We start from the raw sequence: 16,460 nt of genomic DNA, 5'->3' as shown, positions 1-16,460 counted from the left end.
GCAGTTACCCTTGCCAATGGACTCATGTGATTTAATGAAAGCTTATGAAAACAGATGAAATGTAAAAAGGGAAAAGAAAGATATCTCTAAAATAAAGTTACATGGAAAAGACAAGAATTCCCTGGCAGTTCAGTGGTTAAGGCTCAGAGCTTTCTCTACCAAGGGCCTGGGTTCAGTTGTTGGTCTGGGAACTAAGATCCTGCAAACAGCAGAGTTCAACCAAAAAAGAGAGAGAGAGAGAAATGGAAAAGACTTAATATAAAGGAAAGCAATTAAAAAAAAAAATCACTGTCAAATTAGGCATGGGCAAGATAACTATGGGGCTTCCCAGGGGGCGCTAGTGATAAAGAACTCATCCGCCAATGCAGGAGTAAGAGAGGCGGGTTCCATCCCTGGGTCTGAGAGATCCCCTGGAGAAGGGCATGGCAACCCACTCCAGTATTCTTGCCTGGAGAATCCCACGGACAGAGGAGCCTAGCTACAGTCCATGGGGTCGCAAAGGTCGGACATGACTGAAGCCACTTAGCATGCACGCAGGCAGGGCATCCAGGCTATGCAGGGCCCTGGTTAAAGGGAAGCCTCAGAGGCAGCACCAGGGGCAGGGTCAAGAGTGTGGGGGCGGTTGGGTAAGGGGCAGGTTAGAGGCGGGAAGATCCCCTGCAGGAGGGCGTGGCAACCCACGCCAGTATTCCTGCCTGGAGAATCCCATGGACAGAGAGACTAGCAGGCCACAGTCCATGGGATTGAAAAGAGTCAGACACAACTGAAGAGACTTAGCACACACAAACGCAAGATAACTGTGCCAGAACAAGACGCCAAAAGTATGGAACTCGAGGATTCTGTGCTCAGATTTCTTCTAAATGTCTTTGATTTTTCTGTTCCACTTTATGTAAATAAAAACTACAAATCATTAGTGACGTAAAACGGGTGTGGCTTAGGCAGAAAGACATGGCTTACCAATAGCCTCATCCATCAAAATACTGGCAGCCAAAGGTACATTTTTACACAAATACACTCTAAGTTATAATTAATTCAAGATATGTAAGCTGCATGTTTTTTATGATTCTCCTCCTTACTGACTTTTTGTTTGAGCCAACCTTAATCATACCAGTAAGAAGGATCCTACAGATTTATTATCACCAAAATCATCAACATTATTATAATCAAATTGATGAGGTAGCTACTGCTGGTATCTCCATTTTGGAACTGAGAAAAATGGCTCAATAGACTTGTTCAAGTTCATTTAGCAGGTATTAGGGGGGTGACTTACTCAAGGTCACTTAGCAGGTGAGGAGTGACTTACCCAAGGCCACTTAGCAGATAAGGTTGGGTATTCGAGCCTAAGTTTGATGCCAAAGCCCACATCTTACACTTTCAGTGCCCCATGAGGTGGCCAGTTCACACCCCCAGACCACAGCCTAGAACCCCAGATGTTAATCAGTCTCTAAACCCTACCCTTGCCCACCACCTGCCTCCTAGCATCTGACCTTAGGGCCTGGACGTCCTGGATAACCTGGAAGACCCGGCACGCCAAGCTTGCCCTGCAGAGAGATTGTAGGAAAAAAGTCAGAGATTGCAATTTGGGTGTCATTGGGGGAGGAGCAGGATGGCTGGGGCACGGTGGCAAAGGGAGGAGGCTGGGATCCAGGGAAACATGGGTTCAACTCCTGGTCCCTGCCTGCTAGGGGCATGTTCTTGGACAGCTCATTCAATCGTTCCAAATCTCAGTTTACTTGTCTGTAGAACGGGGATAAAAATGTCTGTTGCCTGTAGTGGTTATAGGGGTATAAATAAGATAGAGTGCATGGCATTGCTCTATCATGCTGAGCTCCAGAAGTGAAGAAATGGAGAGCCTCCTAAAGTTGGAGATAAAACAACAGAAGGCTGAGGGCAAAGGGCCAGGGAACACCTTGGCTGGAAGCTGGGGACAGACTGGAGGGGGGTGACCAGGTCCACTCACCTTCTCCCCAGCTGAGCCTGGGGGGCCCTCCTCGCCAACCAGCCCCTCCTGCCCCTTGAGCCCTTCAGGACCATCCTCTCCCCGAGGACCTGGAGGTCCGGGTTGCCCCTGGAACAGAAAAGAGAAACCCTGATATCAGTCCTTCTTTGTCACCCCTGCCCCTTGTCTTTGCCCCAGTTCACCTCCTCACTGTTTTTCCCAAGTCTCCCAGATTCACCAGACTCCTCCCCTGGAGAGCATCTTACCCGATCTCCTTTAAGCCCCGCATCACCCTTGAAGCCTGGGAAACCGTCCTCTCCCTGGGTGGAAGACAGTACAGAGATCAGAAGCCAAGGTTTTCACGAAGAGGCAGAGTCAGAGCCCCATTATTAGGGTTCCCCTCTCCCAAGGAATCCCCTTCTTTCTTACCCTCTCTCCTTTCTCCCCCTGGAGGCCCCGGTTGCCAGAAGTACCCTGAAAAGAAAGAAGCTCTCAGTCCCCACACTTGCCCCCACTTAAGAAGGGCCCTGAACTCAGTCCTCTGCCTGAAATAGCCAGGACAATCCCAAGAGGATGCAGGACTAGAGGGAGGGGGTGGGGAGCAGCCCCAGAGAAAATTATCTTGTCCCATCATCTGCTAGCATGGTGTACGAGAGATTGCATTTCCTCCGTCCCTTCTCACTGGCAGCCTCCCAAGGTCATCTGTGTGGGGGTGTGAAGGGAAGGCCAAATTTCCAAGTAATTGATTTCCATCTCCTAGGGACACTGTGTCCACAGTTCCTTCTGGCAGGAGGAAAAGGATGAACATTCCAGAACCCAGCTTCATTCTAAAGGCGAAGGAATGTTTCCCATTGTGCTGGATACAGTGAGACTCTGTGCCTGGCAACAAGGGGAGTCTGTGCTTGGCTACAGCCCGACTGCTCAGTGCAAGCCCAGATGCTGCTCACACCAAATTCTTGGCTTGGGCCCGAAGAAAAGCTGCGCTTGGCTACAGTGTAACTGAGCTCAGTGAGTTAAATGAAATTGTACTTGGATTCACTATAACTATGTTTTGACAATAGCATGTCGGTGTCCAGCCACAGGGAGACACACTATAATGGAATTCAGTGACTACAATGAAGTTACACTTGGATACAATGTAACTATGTGTTTTGACAATATCATGACTGTCTCTAGCCACAGGGCAATTCGTTGACCACGATGTAACCAAGTTTGACTACAATTGTTCTCTGACCATGGCTATGGTGTAACTGCTGCTAAGTCACTTCAGTCGCATCTGACTCTGTGCGACCCCATAGACGGCAGCCCACCAGGCTCCCCTGTCCCTGGGATTCTCCAGGCAAGAACACTGGAGTGGGTTGCCATTTCCTTCTCCAATGCATGAAAGTGAAAAGTGAAAGTGAAGTCGCTCAGTCGTGTCCTACTCTTTGCGACCCCATGGACTGCACCTCACCAGGCTCCTCCATCCACAGGATATTCCAGGCAAGAGTACTGGAGTGGGGTGCCATCACCTTCTCCGATGGTATAACTAGACTCAGCCAAAACATAGCCTTCAACTCTATATAGAAAACCATGCCTGACTTCTAATGGAACTCTGAGTTTGGACACCCACAGGACTTCATGGCCAGCTACAACATAACTACACCTCCTTGGTTATAGGGTAACTAATCTGGTCTATAATGCAAAAATGTGAGGAGCTGGCTTTTAGACTGTTCTTAGACTAACCACTCTGTTCTTAGACTATAGGTAATGGATACCTGTACTTGGCTACAAGGTAACTGGACTTAGCTACCACACATTTTAATTACAATGTCCCTACAGCTGGTCAATAGTAAATCTCTATTCAGTACAGCTCTCAACTGATCCTAGCATTTCTAGGCTTGTAGATTGTAGGGCTCTTGGCTTGAGTTTTTGTTGCTTTTGTTTGTTTTAATTTATTTATTTTTAATTGAAGGATACATGCTTTACAATGTTGTGTTGGTCTCTGCCATCCATCAACATGAATCAGCCATAGGTATACATATGTCCCCTCCCTCTTAAACTTCCCTCCCACCTCCCACCCCATGCCACCCCTCTAGGCTGTTACAGAGCACTGATTTAAGCTCTCTGCATTAAACAGCACATTCCCACTGGCTATCTATTTGAGCTTTTAAAACAACCCTCTGCTTGATTATAATGTGTTGACCTGGGGATGTGATGTGTGTGCTTAACAGTGAAATGGGTTCAGCCTGTAATAGGTTTAACTATTCTCAACTACAAGGCGACAACTGTGCTGTAATGTTACCCTTTGGCTGTTCAGCTTCAAAGTAGCACACACCCTACTGTATACGGTCAGTCCTACCACACCTTGCCTGGCAGGCTGACTCCTCTCTCACACCCTTGCAGAAGTGTCTGACGGAGCCAGCTTCCCGAAGTCAGTGCTGATGAATCAGCCCTAACTGCAGGCCCCAAGTATCACTTACCTTCACACCCCGAGGTCCCGGATAGCCCAGAGGGCCTGCTGACCCTGTTGGACCCTGAGATGGAGATAAGATCAATGTCAACCTGTTCTTCCCCTTCCATGTTCCCAGTGCCCTCATCTCTCTTCTCATGAGACTCCTGGCCCTGCCTGCCAACCCCCATCCCCAAATCAGGCCCTCTTCAGGTCACTTACCTGGGCCCCTTTCTCTCCTGTTGGGCCCTCATGACCTGGATGACCCTGGAAGAAAGACGTTCTGAGTTGTCAAAGACCTGACTTGCCGTCCAAACTCCCAAGCCTCCCCCTTCTCCTTCCTCTTTCTCCCAGAATCTAGTTCTCACCGGAGGGCCTTCAGATCCTGGGAGACCTGGAATTCCTGGGTTTCCAGGGGGACCCTGGAAGATGAAAAGTAGGGAGAGATACAGGGTCTCAGAGCCTGGCATTCCACCAGGAACATCCCCGCTCAGACAGGCAGCTACCTCAAGGTTAGAGAAAAAGCGGATTCTACTGGTCACACAATCTATTCTCAGCAATTCCGAACTTGCTGTATGACCCTGGACAAGCCGCCTCCCCTCTCTGTGCCTCAGAAAGCCTCTGCTTCTGGGAGAATTCAGGCAAGGGATATAAAAACAGTGTGAGAGACATGCTGGGATGGGGGACTCCTTCCTTTAGAAGGCCCTTCAACCCATAGTTCCACCAAAGAGTGGTGGGTCTACACAGGCATGGGGTGACCTCTCTATGTCCTGCAAACAGTTGATGAGTCCGGAGGGGGGATCCTGGCCAGTCAGCTAAGCCAGTCAGACTCTCTCCTGAAATTTTAAGGGAAGTGACACCTTGCCTCATAGAAACTATGATCAGATGGATTTGGGTAAAGAAACTATAAGATCCTAAGGAGCTGGGGACTGAAATAGTGACAGCAGTACAAGATTGTGTAGAAATAGGATTTGGAGTAAGAACAGACTCAGACGGTAAAGAATCTACCAGCAACACGCGAGACATGGGTTCGATCTCTGGGTTGGGAAGGTCCCCTGGAGAAGAGAATGGCAACCCACTTCAGTATTCTTGCCTGGAGAATCTTGTGGACAGAGGCACCTAGTGGGCTACAGTCCATGGGGTCAGAAAGAATCAGACGTGACTGAGCGACTAACATTTTTGCTTTTTCAAGATGTATATAGAAAGAATCCTGTCCTTCAGGGGAGATGGAAACAGACTTGCAGAGGAACAAAGATGACACTGCAAGACCCCAAAGAAAAGGATTTCTTGGCCCATGAATCTTGGTAATACTTTCTGGCTTCTGAGAGATTCCCCCGTGTGTTGATAATATCCCCTTGTACTCTAAACTTGGTGGAGGTCTATTTCTCACAATCAGCCCTTCTCCAACAATGACACTTGGTTACTCTGAGCTTGTTTAGGGACTGTTGCAATTGATCATTATCCATGGCTTACAAAAGGGGCCCAATGGGAAGTTTTTCCTGCAGGCAGAGTTGAAGGAAGAGGGGAGGAGGGAAAGTAGGGCTGTCACTCACCTTCTCCCCAGGAGTGCCGATGGGTCCCTGGGGACCAGGAATACCCTGGAGATATTTTAAAAGAGAGAGAAGAAAAGCTTTAGAAAGGGACAGTGAGTGCAGAAGTTGGAGAAGCTAGGAATGATCTATGACCTTCATGGACCACCGCTCCCCCCCTTATTGGAAAAATAGCTCAAACCTGGGACCCAGGATTTCCCTGCTGTCCTGGGGGGCCTGGTTCTCCTGGAGGACCCTGGGGAGAAAGTGAGGTTTCTGTGAAGCTAGAAAGGTTGTGGTGTTGAGGTGTCAGTGAAGCTGAAATGAGGGAAGGGGTCATGGGAGTGGACAAGGATATGGGTGGCCATAGGGTCAGAGTGTCTGAAAGCATCAGGGGGACTTCCCTGGTGGCACCCTGGATGGGAATCCACCAACCAATGCAGGGGGCATGGGTTCAATCCCTGGTCCAGGAGGATTCCACATGAAGCGGGGCAACTGAGTCCTTGCACCACAAGTACTAAGCCCGAACTCTAGAGCCCACGAGCTGCCACATACTGAATGGGCCTAGAGCCCATGCTTTGCAACAGGAGAAGCCACCACAATGAGAAACCTGCACACCACAGTGAAGAGCAGCCCCGGCTTGCCACATCTAGAGAAAGCCTGTGCCCAGCAACGAAAACCCAGTGCAAACAAAACTTAACTAATTCATTAATTTAAAAGAAAGCATCAGGTGGGGCTTCCCTGGTGCCTCAGTGGTAAAGAATCCACCTGCCCATGCAGGAGACACAGGTTGGATCCCTGATTTGGGAAGATCCCACATGGCAAGGAGCGACTAAGCCCGTGCGCCACAACTATAGAGCCAGCGCTCTAGAGCCTGGGAGCGAAACTATGGAGTCCACGCTCTGCAACAAGAGAAGCCACTACAATGAGAAGTCTGTGCCCTGCAACTAGAGAGCAGCCTCCACTTGCAACTAGGAAAAAAGCCCATGCAGCAGCAAAGACTGAGTGTAGCCAAAGATAAAGAAAGCAAGCACCAGGTGTTGGAACACGTACCACATTTCCTTTGGCACCTGGAGCACCATCACTTCCAGTCACACCCTGGGGGAGGAGAGGGTGTGAGACCGGGGCAGACACACGTGCAGGAGCCTGCGTCTGAGACGCTGAGAGGCTCAGGGGGAACGGTGAGTGGGCAGAGAAGCCAGGCAGCAAGGAATGGACACACAGAGGAGAGAACGGTGAGGAAAGGACAAACAGGGATGTAGAAAGACAGCGACGTTCTCACCGGGCGTCCCAGGGGTCCGGGGGAGCCTCTAGGGCCAATCAGTCCTCGGGGGCCCTGCAAGGAAGCGGGAGCTAATGTTATTCCAGCATCCCTGCTCTGAGGCCCCAGGAGGCCTGCCTCCCTCCTCTGTGTCAGACAAGCAGTCCAGGGGTCCCTCATACTCACCGGCTCCCCCGCCTGGCCAGTGGGCCCCGGAGGTCCCTCTGCTCCCTGTGGGAAAATGGCATCACTTGGGGAGATAAGGGTATAATCTTCAGAGAATCACCTTCCCTCATCTGGGCATCCCCTTCCAGGGGCAGAATCCAGCCAACGGGGTGTACGTGATTTGAAATTCAGGCCCGTGACCCCAGTCCTGGACCTGCAGTCCTGGGCCTCACCTCTGAACTCTAGTTGTTGTTTAGTCTCTAAGTCAAGTCTGACTCTTTTGTGACCCCATGGTCTCCAGGCTCCTCTGTCCATGGGATTTCCCAGGCAAGAATACTGGAGTGGGTTGCCATTTTCTCCTCCAGGGGAGCTTCCCCACCCAGGGATGGAACCCATGTCTCCCGCATTGGCAGGTGGATTCTTTACCGCTGAGCCATAGGGAAAGCCCGGTAACTCTAGCACTAACCCCCAGCTCTCCATCTGTCTCTTTGAGCCCCTGATGGGGCCTCCTGACTCTCCAGTGCAGACCTTCACCCCTCCCCCCAGTCTCCTGAATGTTCTATTTCCCTCATTCTGGCTTTCTGGCTTCCAAACCACCCCCTAACTTGCTTCCAGACTTACCTTCCGCCCATCCTCTCCTGGGGGACCAGGTTTCCCCACATAACCAAAGTCACCCTGCAGTGGGGAACACAGAGGGCCATTCAGGGTCAAAAGGTGAGGGTAGAGAGCAGCCCCCAAGGAAGGGAGATGGGGTGTGAGGGGTGAGCACTCAGACACAGGGGTGGAGGCTCTGATATTGGGGGTGGGGAGAGGGTCATGAATATATTGGGAGGGGCTTGGGTGTGGGGGAGGGGCCTCACACACTCACCCTTTGGCCCTTCTCACCAGGCAGCCCTGGCAGGCCATTAAAGCCCCGATCACCCTGCACAAAGAGACAGCATCTGAGCCCTGAATCCTCTACCCTGACCGTCCCTCCAAGTCCCAGTCTTGGCCACATCACCCACCTTAGGTCCCGTGGTGCCTGGGAGGCCCCGAGCCCCATCTGCTCCCGGGCGGCCCTGTGGGGGAGGGGTCACATAGTCGAGATGCCTACTGCCATGTGTGGAGTACCTTCCTCATGCAGCGCCCTGTGCTGGCAGTTTCTCTGTGTACTAACTGAAGCTCTCAAGTATATCTCAAACCCATCCATTACTCTTTATCCCTAGTGCCCTTTCTCTAGTCCAAGTCACCAGCATCACAAAAATGAAGAACCCTCATCTTCAGGGAATTCCCTGGCAGTCCAGTGGTTGGGGCACCATGCTTCCACTGCAAGGGGGCAAGAGTTCCATCTCTAGTTGGGGAACTAAGATCCCACATACCGCATGGCCAAAAAATAAAATAAAATAAAAAGAGGACTTCCTTTTTGGTCCAGTGGTTGAGAACTGGTCCCTGGCCCAGGAAGATCCAACATGCCATAGTGCAACTGAGCCTGTGCACAACTACCGAGCCTGGGCTCTGAGCCCATGAGCTACAACCACTGAAACTCGTGGGCCCTGGAGCCTGTGCTCCACGAGAGAAGCTTGTGCACCACAACTGGAGAGTAGCCCCCACTCACTGCAACTACAGAAAGCCCTTCACAGCAATGAAGACCCAGTACAGTCAGAAAAACTAAAAATAAATAATATTTTTAAAAAGAGAAGAAAGAGTACACTTAAAAAAAAAAAAAGCCCCCATCTTCAGTCCCCATTAATCTCCTTGCTGTATGTTCCCCATGGAACGTTAATACTATCTGGAATTATCATTTCCCCTAATGTGCCAGTCTTTCCTTTTGCAAAACCCTCAGTGGCCTGCCATTCCCTGTCCTCAGTGCTCTTATCCCACCAATGACACCAGCAGACCCTGAGAGCACAGAGCCGAGGCTCGTGTTGGGTGCTGAGAGATGGCTAAGGGATGACCTGAAGACCTACGAAGCACTCACCATCTTTCCCTCTCTGCCAGGGGGCCCATGAGGTCCCTGAAGCCCTCGGGGACCCTAGAAGAGAAAGAAAAGGAGGCAGAAAAAGAATAACAAAGAGTAAGGACTTCCCTGTTGTGTTCAGTCACTAAGTCATGTCTGACTCTTTGCGACCCCATGGACTGCACCACGACAGGCTTCCTTGTCCTTCCCTATCTTCTGAAGTTTACTCAAACTCATGTCCATCAAATTTGTGATGTTATCCAACCATCTCATCCTCTGTTGCCCCTTTCTCCTCCTGCCTTCAATCTTTCCCAGCATCAGCGTCTTTTCTAATGGGCTGGCTCTTCGAATTAGGTGGCCAAGTTATTGGAGCTTCAGCTTCAGGATCAGTCCTTCTAACAAATATTCAGGGTTGACTTCCTTTAGGATTGACTAGTTTGATCCCCTTGCTGTCCAAGGGACTCTCCAGCACCACAATTTCAAACATCAAAAAGGCAGTAATTGCAAGTGTATCACCAGCCCTTTTGCCATTTTCCCCAACTCGCACTTTATCCTGTGGCCGTGGGAGACACCCACCTTCCCATCCACCCTGCCCCTCACCCCACCAATCTCACCTGCGGCCCCATTTCTCCCATCTCTCCTTTCAGACCTGGATACCCAGGGAGACCCTTGGAGGAAGAAAGATAGGGTGACGCACTTAGAGGGAGTGTGAGTTAGAGTCATCTCCACGGATGTGTCCCCTCTTCCATGCAGCCTCCTTACTCACCACGGGACCTGGGCGTCCAGTGAGCCCCACCGGGCCAGGAGGGCCTTTCATAGAGAGCTGAAGAGACAGAGGGGAACAGAGCCTCAGGTCCTCCACACCCCCACAAACTCATCGTCGAGAGTTAAATACCCACCTGTCTCCTGACTATTCACTGTCTCCCATCTTCGGCATTCTCTCAGTGTCCTCCCATTACCTCCCGACATGCCTGCTCAGCTGTATGCCACCTCATAGACAGTAGCCTGCCAGGCTCCTCTGTCCATGGAATTCTCCAGGCAAGAATACCCGAGTGGGTGGCAATTCCCCTCTCCAGGGGATCTTCCCGACCCAGAGATCAAACCTACATCTCCTGAATTGCAGGCAGATTCTTTACCGCTGAGCCAGTGGGGAAGCCCCACCCTCCAACAGTCCCCGGATTATCCTCCCCTCACCTGAGCTTGTTGCAGGACTGCCTGAGCCTGGGCCTGCTGGAAGGATACTGGGGGTCCTTTGTGAGAGCCTCTTGCAAACTGGAACTAGAGGGCAACTAGTAGTGAGGGTAACTTCTACAAGAGGTCCCCACTTCCTGGGTCAGGACTCCACTCCCCAAGGCCAGGCCAGCCTGTCTCCCTCTTACCGGTATCATGATCACAGTGCCTGGGAGTCCCCGGATCCCATCAATGCCAGGGATGCCTGGGAGGCCAGCAGGGCCCTGAGAGAGGAAGAGAGACACAGAGGGATGGAGATAGAGAGATGGAGCAAAAGATAGGGGAAGGAGGGGACAGAGAGAAACAGAGTGGGAGAGAGGGAGAGAGAGGGGCAGGGAGAGAGAAGATACAGAAGACAAGACAAACACAGAGAAATGGAGGGAGGGAGGGAGAAAGTGATGAAAAGTGAAAGAGAAACAGAAAGGAGACAGATGAAAGAGGGGTGAGGAAACAGACATAGAGAGAAAGAGACAAGAAACACTCAGGGATAGAGACAGAAGGAGGAAAGCAGCGGATGGTCCCACCCCCAAGATGGAAGAGGAGCCAGATGGCAATTCACAAATGGGGAGGGGTCAGTGCCAGCCCCAGCCCCAAGGTGGGGGCTCCAGCCCCAGCCATGCTCCTAGCTTCAGCTCCACAGCTTGAAATCTCCCTCCCCCGAAGGTTACATGCCAGAGAGACTCTCTTACCGGTAGACCACGGTCTCCAGGGAATCCTGGGGGCCCAGGAGGGCCTGAGGGGCCAACTACCCCCTGTTGCGGACAGAGGAACAGAGGTCATGAGAAGTGCAAAGTCTGAGCCAAGCGGACTTGCGCCCCACCACTGACCGCGGCCCTGTGTTGACCTTCCTACCCCATTGCTGAGCCACTCCTGGCCCCTTAATGCTATGCTGATCTATATAAAGCTCCAACTTTACCTCTCAATCCCCTTTTTTATTCATCTTTTGAGCCTCAAGTATCTAACAGTCTTTGAATGATCTGGCAACATTACACTCCAACTCCCTACCCCAGGAGATCAAACACCCCAACTGGAAGTAAAAGGCAAGAAGAGGGGAATGCCGTCATGACTCACTTGGGGTCCCGGGGCTCCTGGGGGTCCTTCAAACTGCTGTCCCTGGGGGAGAAAGGAGTGTGACCTCCATTCTTGCCCATACCCCTGCAACTCTACCAGCCCCAGACCCCTTACCTGTTCGACTACGGCCGGTTCTCCTTTTTCTCCTTTCTCCCCAGCACCCTGGGGCAGGGGGTGGAAAGAAAAGAGATGTGAGCCTGGAACTCAGACACAAAACTCTCAGCTAACTGACTTCACACTAAACACACGCACATACACGCATGCATACACAGAGTCCATTCTCTGAGCTGCCTCTGTTGTTCTTTCTTCAACCAATATGTTTCGAACAGCTCAGCTTCCAGTTGTGAGCTGGCTGTGCTGCAGCAAGGTGAAGACCATGAACTCTGGGGCATGCTGTGAGACCTTAATCCTGGAACTGCCTCTCACTTATTCAACTTATTCAACTCCTGCAGACTCACCTGCAAAGTTCATGGGTCAAAGCCTACCCTATACATCCCATGGGAGGATGAAGAAGTTAAAACAATGCTTAGTACATCACAAGAACTCAGGGTAAGATGGTTAGGCTTATTCACTTTCTTCCCTGTCCAACATCAAGGTTTGGTTGAATAGAAAGTGGTAACCTGGATGAGAGCAGTGGTGGTGGTTGGGGGGCCTTCCCTATCTGCGGTATTTTTCTAGACAATCTCCTCCAATCCCTGGACTAAAGATAGACTCTCTCTGCTAATGAGTTCTAAGTCTTTATCTCCAGTCTAGACCACCCCTTGAGCTCCAGAATTTTCTAGCCAATCACTTGCATGGACAACCGAACAAGGGTTGCCAATTTGTCACTGTTGTTTAGTTGCTCAGTCAAGTACGACTCTCTGGGACCCCATGGACTGAAGCCCCCGCCAGGCGCCTCTGTCCATGGGATTTTCCAGGCAAGAATATGGGAGAGGGTTGTCATTTCCTTCTCCAGGGGATCTTCCCAACCCAGTGATCGAATTAGCGTCTCCTGCACTGGCAGGCGGGTTCTTTACCACTGAGCCACCAGGCAAGCCCAGTTGCCAATTTAGCACATCCAAAATAAGATCACTGACCCTTTCCACCTGCTCCTCCCTCATTCCCCATCTTACTCAGTGGTGCCACCATGCATCTACCCAGTCATCTTAGCATCTTTCTTCACCTTCAGCAGCAAGAGCAAAATGGGGCATGGTTCAAATCAGTCCACTCCTGTCTATCTGCACCCCCACCCCTGCCCTCCCCCCCCACCACCACTCTCATCCAGGTTACCACTTTCTATTTTGCATGTGTGTGTGTATTAATTGAGCAGACATGTCCTACTCTCTGCACCCCCGTGGACTGTAACTGGCCGGGCCCTTCTGTCCGCAGGATTCTCCTTTTGCGTAGACCGCTAGTTTCCCTGCTGCCCTTCTGGCTCCCCCTACAGTCCATAGGCTGTTCAGCACCAGAGAGAGCTTTGAAAACTCCCAAGTCATGTTTCCTCTCCAGGGGCTTCTCATCATGCCTAGACTAAAAGCCAAATGAATCACCCTACCCACAGAGCCATTCATTAGCACAATGCCTGTCACATTAGCACAGTATCTGTAGATAAATATTTGTCAACTGCACTGGGGTGGTGGGAAGGCATTCTAAGCAAGAGCAAAGAAAGCAAAAAAGAGAATGTGGCCATGTGTGGCTCCAGGAAGGAGTCCCTGCACCTAAGCCACCCAGACTCACAGGAAAGATCTGGAACTCAGTATTCCATGACTGTTCTGCTGCCCGGAAGTGGGGGCCCATGGTGGGACCATCTTCTTCTTCATCTTCTGTGGCTAACTCAGTCTCCAGGGTCTCCAGTTCAGTTCCATTGTCAGGGTCCAGGCCCTCCTGAGGACATTGGAACAGACCAAAGTTTGCCCCTGACCTCTTCATCATCCGCCACCACCAACACCCTGGGACCTTCCCTTCCAGCCTGGTCCACTTCCCACCAACCTCTAGGATGGTGACATTGCTACCAAAGGTCACAGCTGTGGTGATGACCAAAGGCATGGATGTCGGAGACAGAGGTGGTTCTGGTGTCTCTGTCTTGGGGATGTCAGTGGAGGTCTGGAGGAAGGACAGAGAGAGAGTTATCAGGTCTGGGGCCAGGACAATCAAGGTGGAAGGGAGGGAACTTCCCTGGTGGTCCACTGGCTAAGATTCTGCACTCACAATGCAGGGGGCCCAGATTCAATCCCTGGTCAGAGAACTAGATGCCACATGCTGCAACTGAGAAAGATCCCACATGCCACAGCTAAGACAGTGAGAGTGTTAGTCACTCAATTGTGTCCAACTCTCTGCGACCCCATGGACTGTAGCCCGTCAGGCTCCCCTGTCCATGGGATTCTCCAAGCAAGAATACTGGAGTAGTTTGACATTTCCTTCTCCAGGGGAACTTCCCAACCCAGGGATCAAACCCAGGTCTCCCACATTCTGGGCATATTCTTTACCCTCTGAGCCACCTGGGAAGCCCAAGACAAGGCACAGCCACATAAATAAATAAATAAATTTTAAGGTGAAAAGGGAAGATACTTCAAAAAAAAAAAAAGGCAAAAGGGAGGTGAAGGAAGAGACAGACCCTGTCTCTCAGAGCACTCAGTCCAGGGAGGGGGACAGAGGCGGATTCTCAAAAAACATCAGAGGGGTATAGGGCACCCGCAGGCCTGTAGAGGCGAAGGTGTGCTGGCTGGATGAGGACAGCCAGCAGGGGGAGCCCTCGTGTGTGCAGGACACACAGGGCTGGCCAGGGCTGGGAGGCACAGCAGGACTGGATCCAAAGCCCAGTGGTCAAGGTCAATGTCCAGCACTCAGGGCCAGACTCCCAGAAGCCTAGCTCATGTGTCCGCTCCCAAGGCAGAGCTCAGCGGTCAGCCAGCCAGGCTGCAGTCAGAGGGGGAGTTCGAGCTCCTGCTGGCCCAGACAGCTGCAAAGGAACTGGGTCAGGGTGCAAAGTGGGTGGTAAGGGCCCAGGTGAAGGGTTGGCACTGAGGAAGGGGCTGAGGAAGAGTAGAACAGTCCTGGCATCTCTGTTTGAGGCTGAAGCGCTAACCTCTTTCTTCACACTGATGCTGAGAACAGAGGTAATGCAACCAGTGACCCTCCAAACAAGGACCCCAACAAAGGGCACCTACCAGGGACACCTACACAGTGGCCCTGCCAACTGATGACCAGCATCAATGGCCCTCAATTATTCCTACAGTCATGATCCACTGCATAAATGCATGCTAAGTCGCTTCAGTCGTATCCGACTCTTTCTGACCCCATGGACTATAGCCTGCCAGGCTCCCCTGTCCATGGGATTCTCCAAGCAAGAATACTGGAGCGGGTTGCCATTTCTTCCTCCAGGCGATCTTCCCAACCCAGGGATCAAACCTGCATCCCCTGCGTTGGTGGGTGGGTTCTTTACCACTGGCTCCACCTGGGAAGCCCAATTTAGTGACCCTCCAATTAATAACCTGTGATCAGTGACCCCCATTAAGAATCCTAACCAATGAATAACCAAAACACCTCCTAATAATCTGTACCATTGATCTTCCACCAGGTATTCCTATAACCAGTCACCTATCACTGGCCCCCCAATTAATGACTTCCATCAATGACCCCAACCAGTTACTCCTTCAGTCAGTGACCTCCCCAACCAATGACCCTCCACAAGAAGTACTAACCAGTGACCCCCTAACCAATGAATCCTCTTAGCCAGTGATCTTCCAACAATGAATACCCACAAGTGAACTCAACTAGTGCTCTCCAACCAATGACCCCCAGACAGTAATTTCATTAACCAATGACCCATCAATGACTTCCCAACTAATTACCCATCAGGGACTCCCAAATTAACCATGTCATCCATGATCCCCTCAAAGTCACTCCCCAACTAGTGATTCCAACTGGTGACCCCACTAGTGCTTTCTAATCAATGGTTCCCCACTGGCAACTTCCCCAATTAGTGATCCGCAACAATGACACTCCCCCACCATTGGCCCTAAACTAGTGACACCAATAACACCAACAGGGGCCTCCATCAATGGCTTCCAAGAATGAGCTCCAATTAGAAACCCCCAAACATCAACCTTAATAAATATCGCCTTACAGTAACCCATCTCAACCAGTAATCTCTATCAGGGAGTCCAAACAGTGTGCCCCTAATTGCTGTTGTTGCTGTTCAGTCACCAAGTCACATCCAACTCTTTGGAATCCCATGGATGTTAGAAGACCAGGCAACTCCATCCTCCATTATCTCCTGGAGTTTGCTCAAATTCACATCCATGGGGTCAGTGATGCTATCTAATCATCTCATCCTCTGCCATCCCCTTCTCCTATTGCCTTCAGTCTTTCCCACCATTAGGGTCTTTTCCAATGAGTCCCCCCCAGTGAGTGACCCTTCACTGAATAACTCCAACCAGTCAATGCCAAACAATGATAAACCAACAAACCCATCACTGAACCCAGCTAGTGGCTCTTCTTAAACAGCAGCCTTCACAAGAACCCTGCTAATAATAATGTACTCATCTGGGTGTGCCCCTTCCCTCCAGCACCCCCACCCCCAGAACTGGAGGTTGGGAGGAAGACATGAGACAGCTCCTAAGACAGGATCAGCACCCCCTCCAACAGTGACTGGTCAGCCGAGAGAAGTCAAAAGTCAGGGATTGGAGAGCAGAGGGGAAGACCCTGGATGAGGCAAAAGGGATCAGTGTGGATCAGAGGCCAGAAGCAGGGCGGTCAAAGGGCAGACCCCTTACCTGGTTGTCCAGGGACCCAGGAGGCGGACTGGCAGCCAAAGCATCCTTGTTCTTCTTCTTCCTGCCCTTCCCCTTACGACCTCGCCCTTTCTTCTTCCCTTTTCCTTTCCCCTTCCGCCTAGGGGGAGGGGTTTCTGGCTCGAC

The 16,460-nt window shown here is 51.2% G+C and overlaps 1 protein-coding gene across 1 annotated transcript in view; it reads right to left on the bottom strand.

Moving 5' to 3' along the window:
• The window catches only part of COL5A3 (collagen type V alpha 3 chain), a 45,532-nt gene that overhangs the window by 22,386 nt on the left and 6,686 nt on the right, over positions 1 to 16,460 (bottom strand). The window contains exons 6-31 of the mRNA XM_040240760.1: positions 16,317 to 16,454; positions 13,531 to 13,644; positions 13,279 to 13,425; positions 11,677 to 11,724; positions 11,563 to 11,604; positions 11,181 to 11,243; positions 10,641 to 10,715; positions 10,456 to 10,539; positions 10,028 to 10,084; positions 9,876 to 9,929; positions 9,283 to 9,336; positions 8,330 to 8,383; positions 8,194 to 8,247; positions 7,947 to 8,000; positions 7,347 to 7,391; positions 7,182 to 7,235; positions 6,953 to 6,997; positions 6,102 to 6,155; positions 5,924 to 5,968; positions 4,739 to 4,792; positions 4,593 to 4,637; positions 4,402 to 4,455; positions 2,369 to 2,413; positions 2,206 to 2,259; positions 1,961 to 2,068; positions 1,488 to 1,541 (exon numbers count right to left, since the gene is read on the bottom strand). Coding sequence (XP_040096694.1) covers positions 1,488 to 1,541; positions 1,961 to 2,068; positions 2,206 to 2,259; positions 2,369 to 2,413; positions 4,402 to 4,455; positions 4,593 to 4,637; positions 4,739 to 4,792; positions 5,924 to 5,968; positions 6,102 to 6,155; positions 6,953 to 6,997; positions 7,182 to 7,235; positions 7,347 to 7,391; positions 7,947 to 8,000; positions 8,194 to 8,247; positions 8,330 to 8,383; positions 9,283 to 9,336; positions 9,876 to 9,929; positions 10,028 to 10,084; positions 10,456 to 10,539; positions 10,641 to 10,715; positions 11,181 to 11,243; positions 11,563 to 11,604; positions 11,677 to 11,724; positions 13,279 to 13,425; positions 13,531 to 13,644; positions 16,317 to 16,454 — 1,695 coding nt within the window. The remainder of the gene's footprint in view (positions 1 to 1,487; positions 1,542 to 1,960; positions 2,069 to 2,205; positions 2,260 to 2,368; positions 2,414 to 4,401; positions 4,456 to 4,592; positions 4,638 to 4,738; positions 4,793 to 5,923; positions 5,969 to 6,101; positions 6,156 to 6,952; positions 6,998 to 7,181; positions 7,236 to 7,346; positions 7,392 to 7,946; positions 8,001 to 8,193; positions 8,248 to 8,329; positions 8,384 to 9,282; positions 9,337 to 9,875; positions 9,930 to 10,027; positions 10,085 to 10,455; positions 10,540 to 10,640; positions 10,716 to 11,180; positions 11,244 to 11,562; positions 11,605 to 11,676; positions 11,725 to 13,278; positions 13,426 to 13,530; positions 13,645 to 16,316; positions 16,455 to 16,460) is intronic.

This window comes from Oryx dammah, unplaced genomic scaffold, assembly GCF_014754425.2.
Source record: "Oryx dammah isolate SB20612 unplaced genomic scaffold, SCBI_Odam_1.1 HiC_scaffold_5, whole genome shotgun sequence".
NCBI lineage: Eukaryota > Metazoa > Chordata > Mammalia > Artiodactyla > Bovidae > Oryx > Oryx dammah.
The sequence above is the reverse complement of the archived record's forward strand: the minus strand, read 5'-3'. Positions and strand labels throughout refer to the sequence as shown.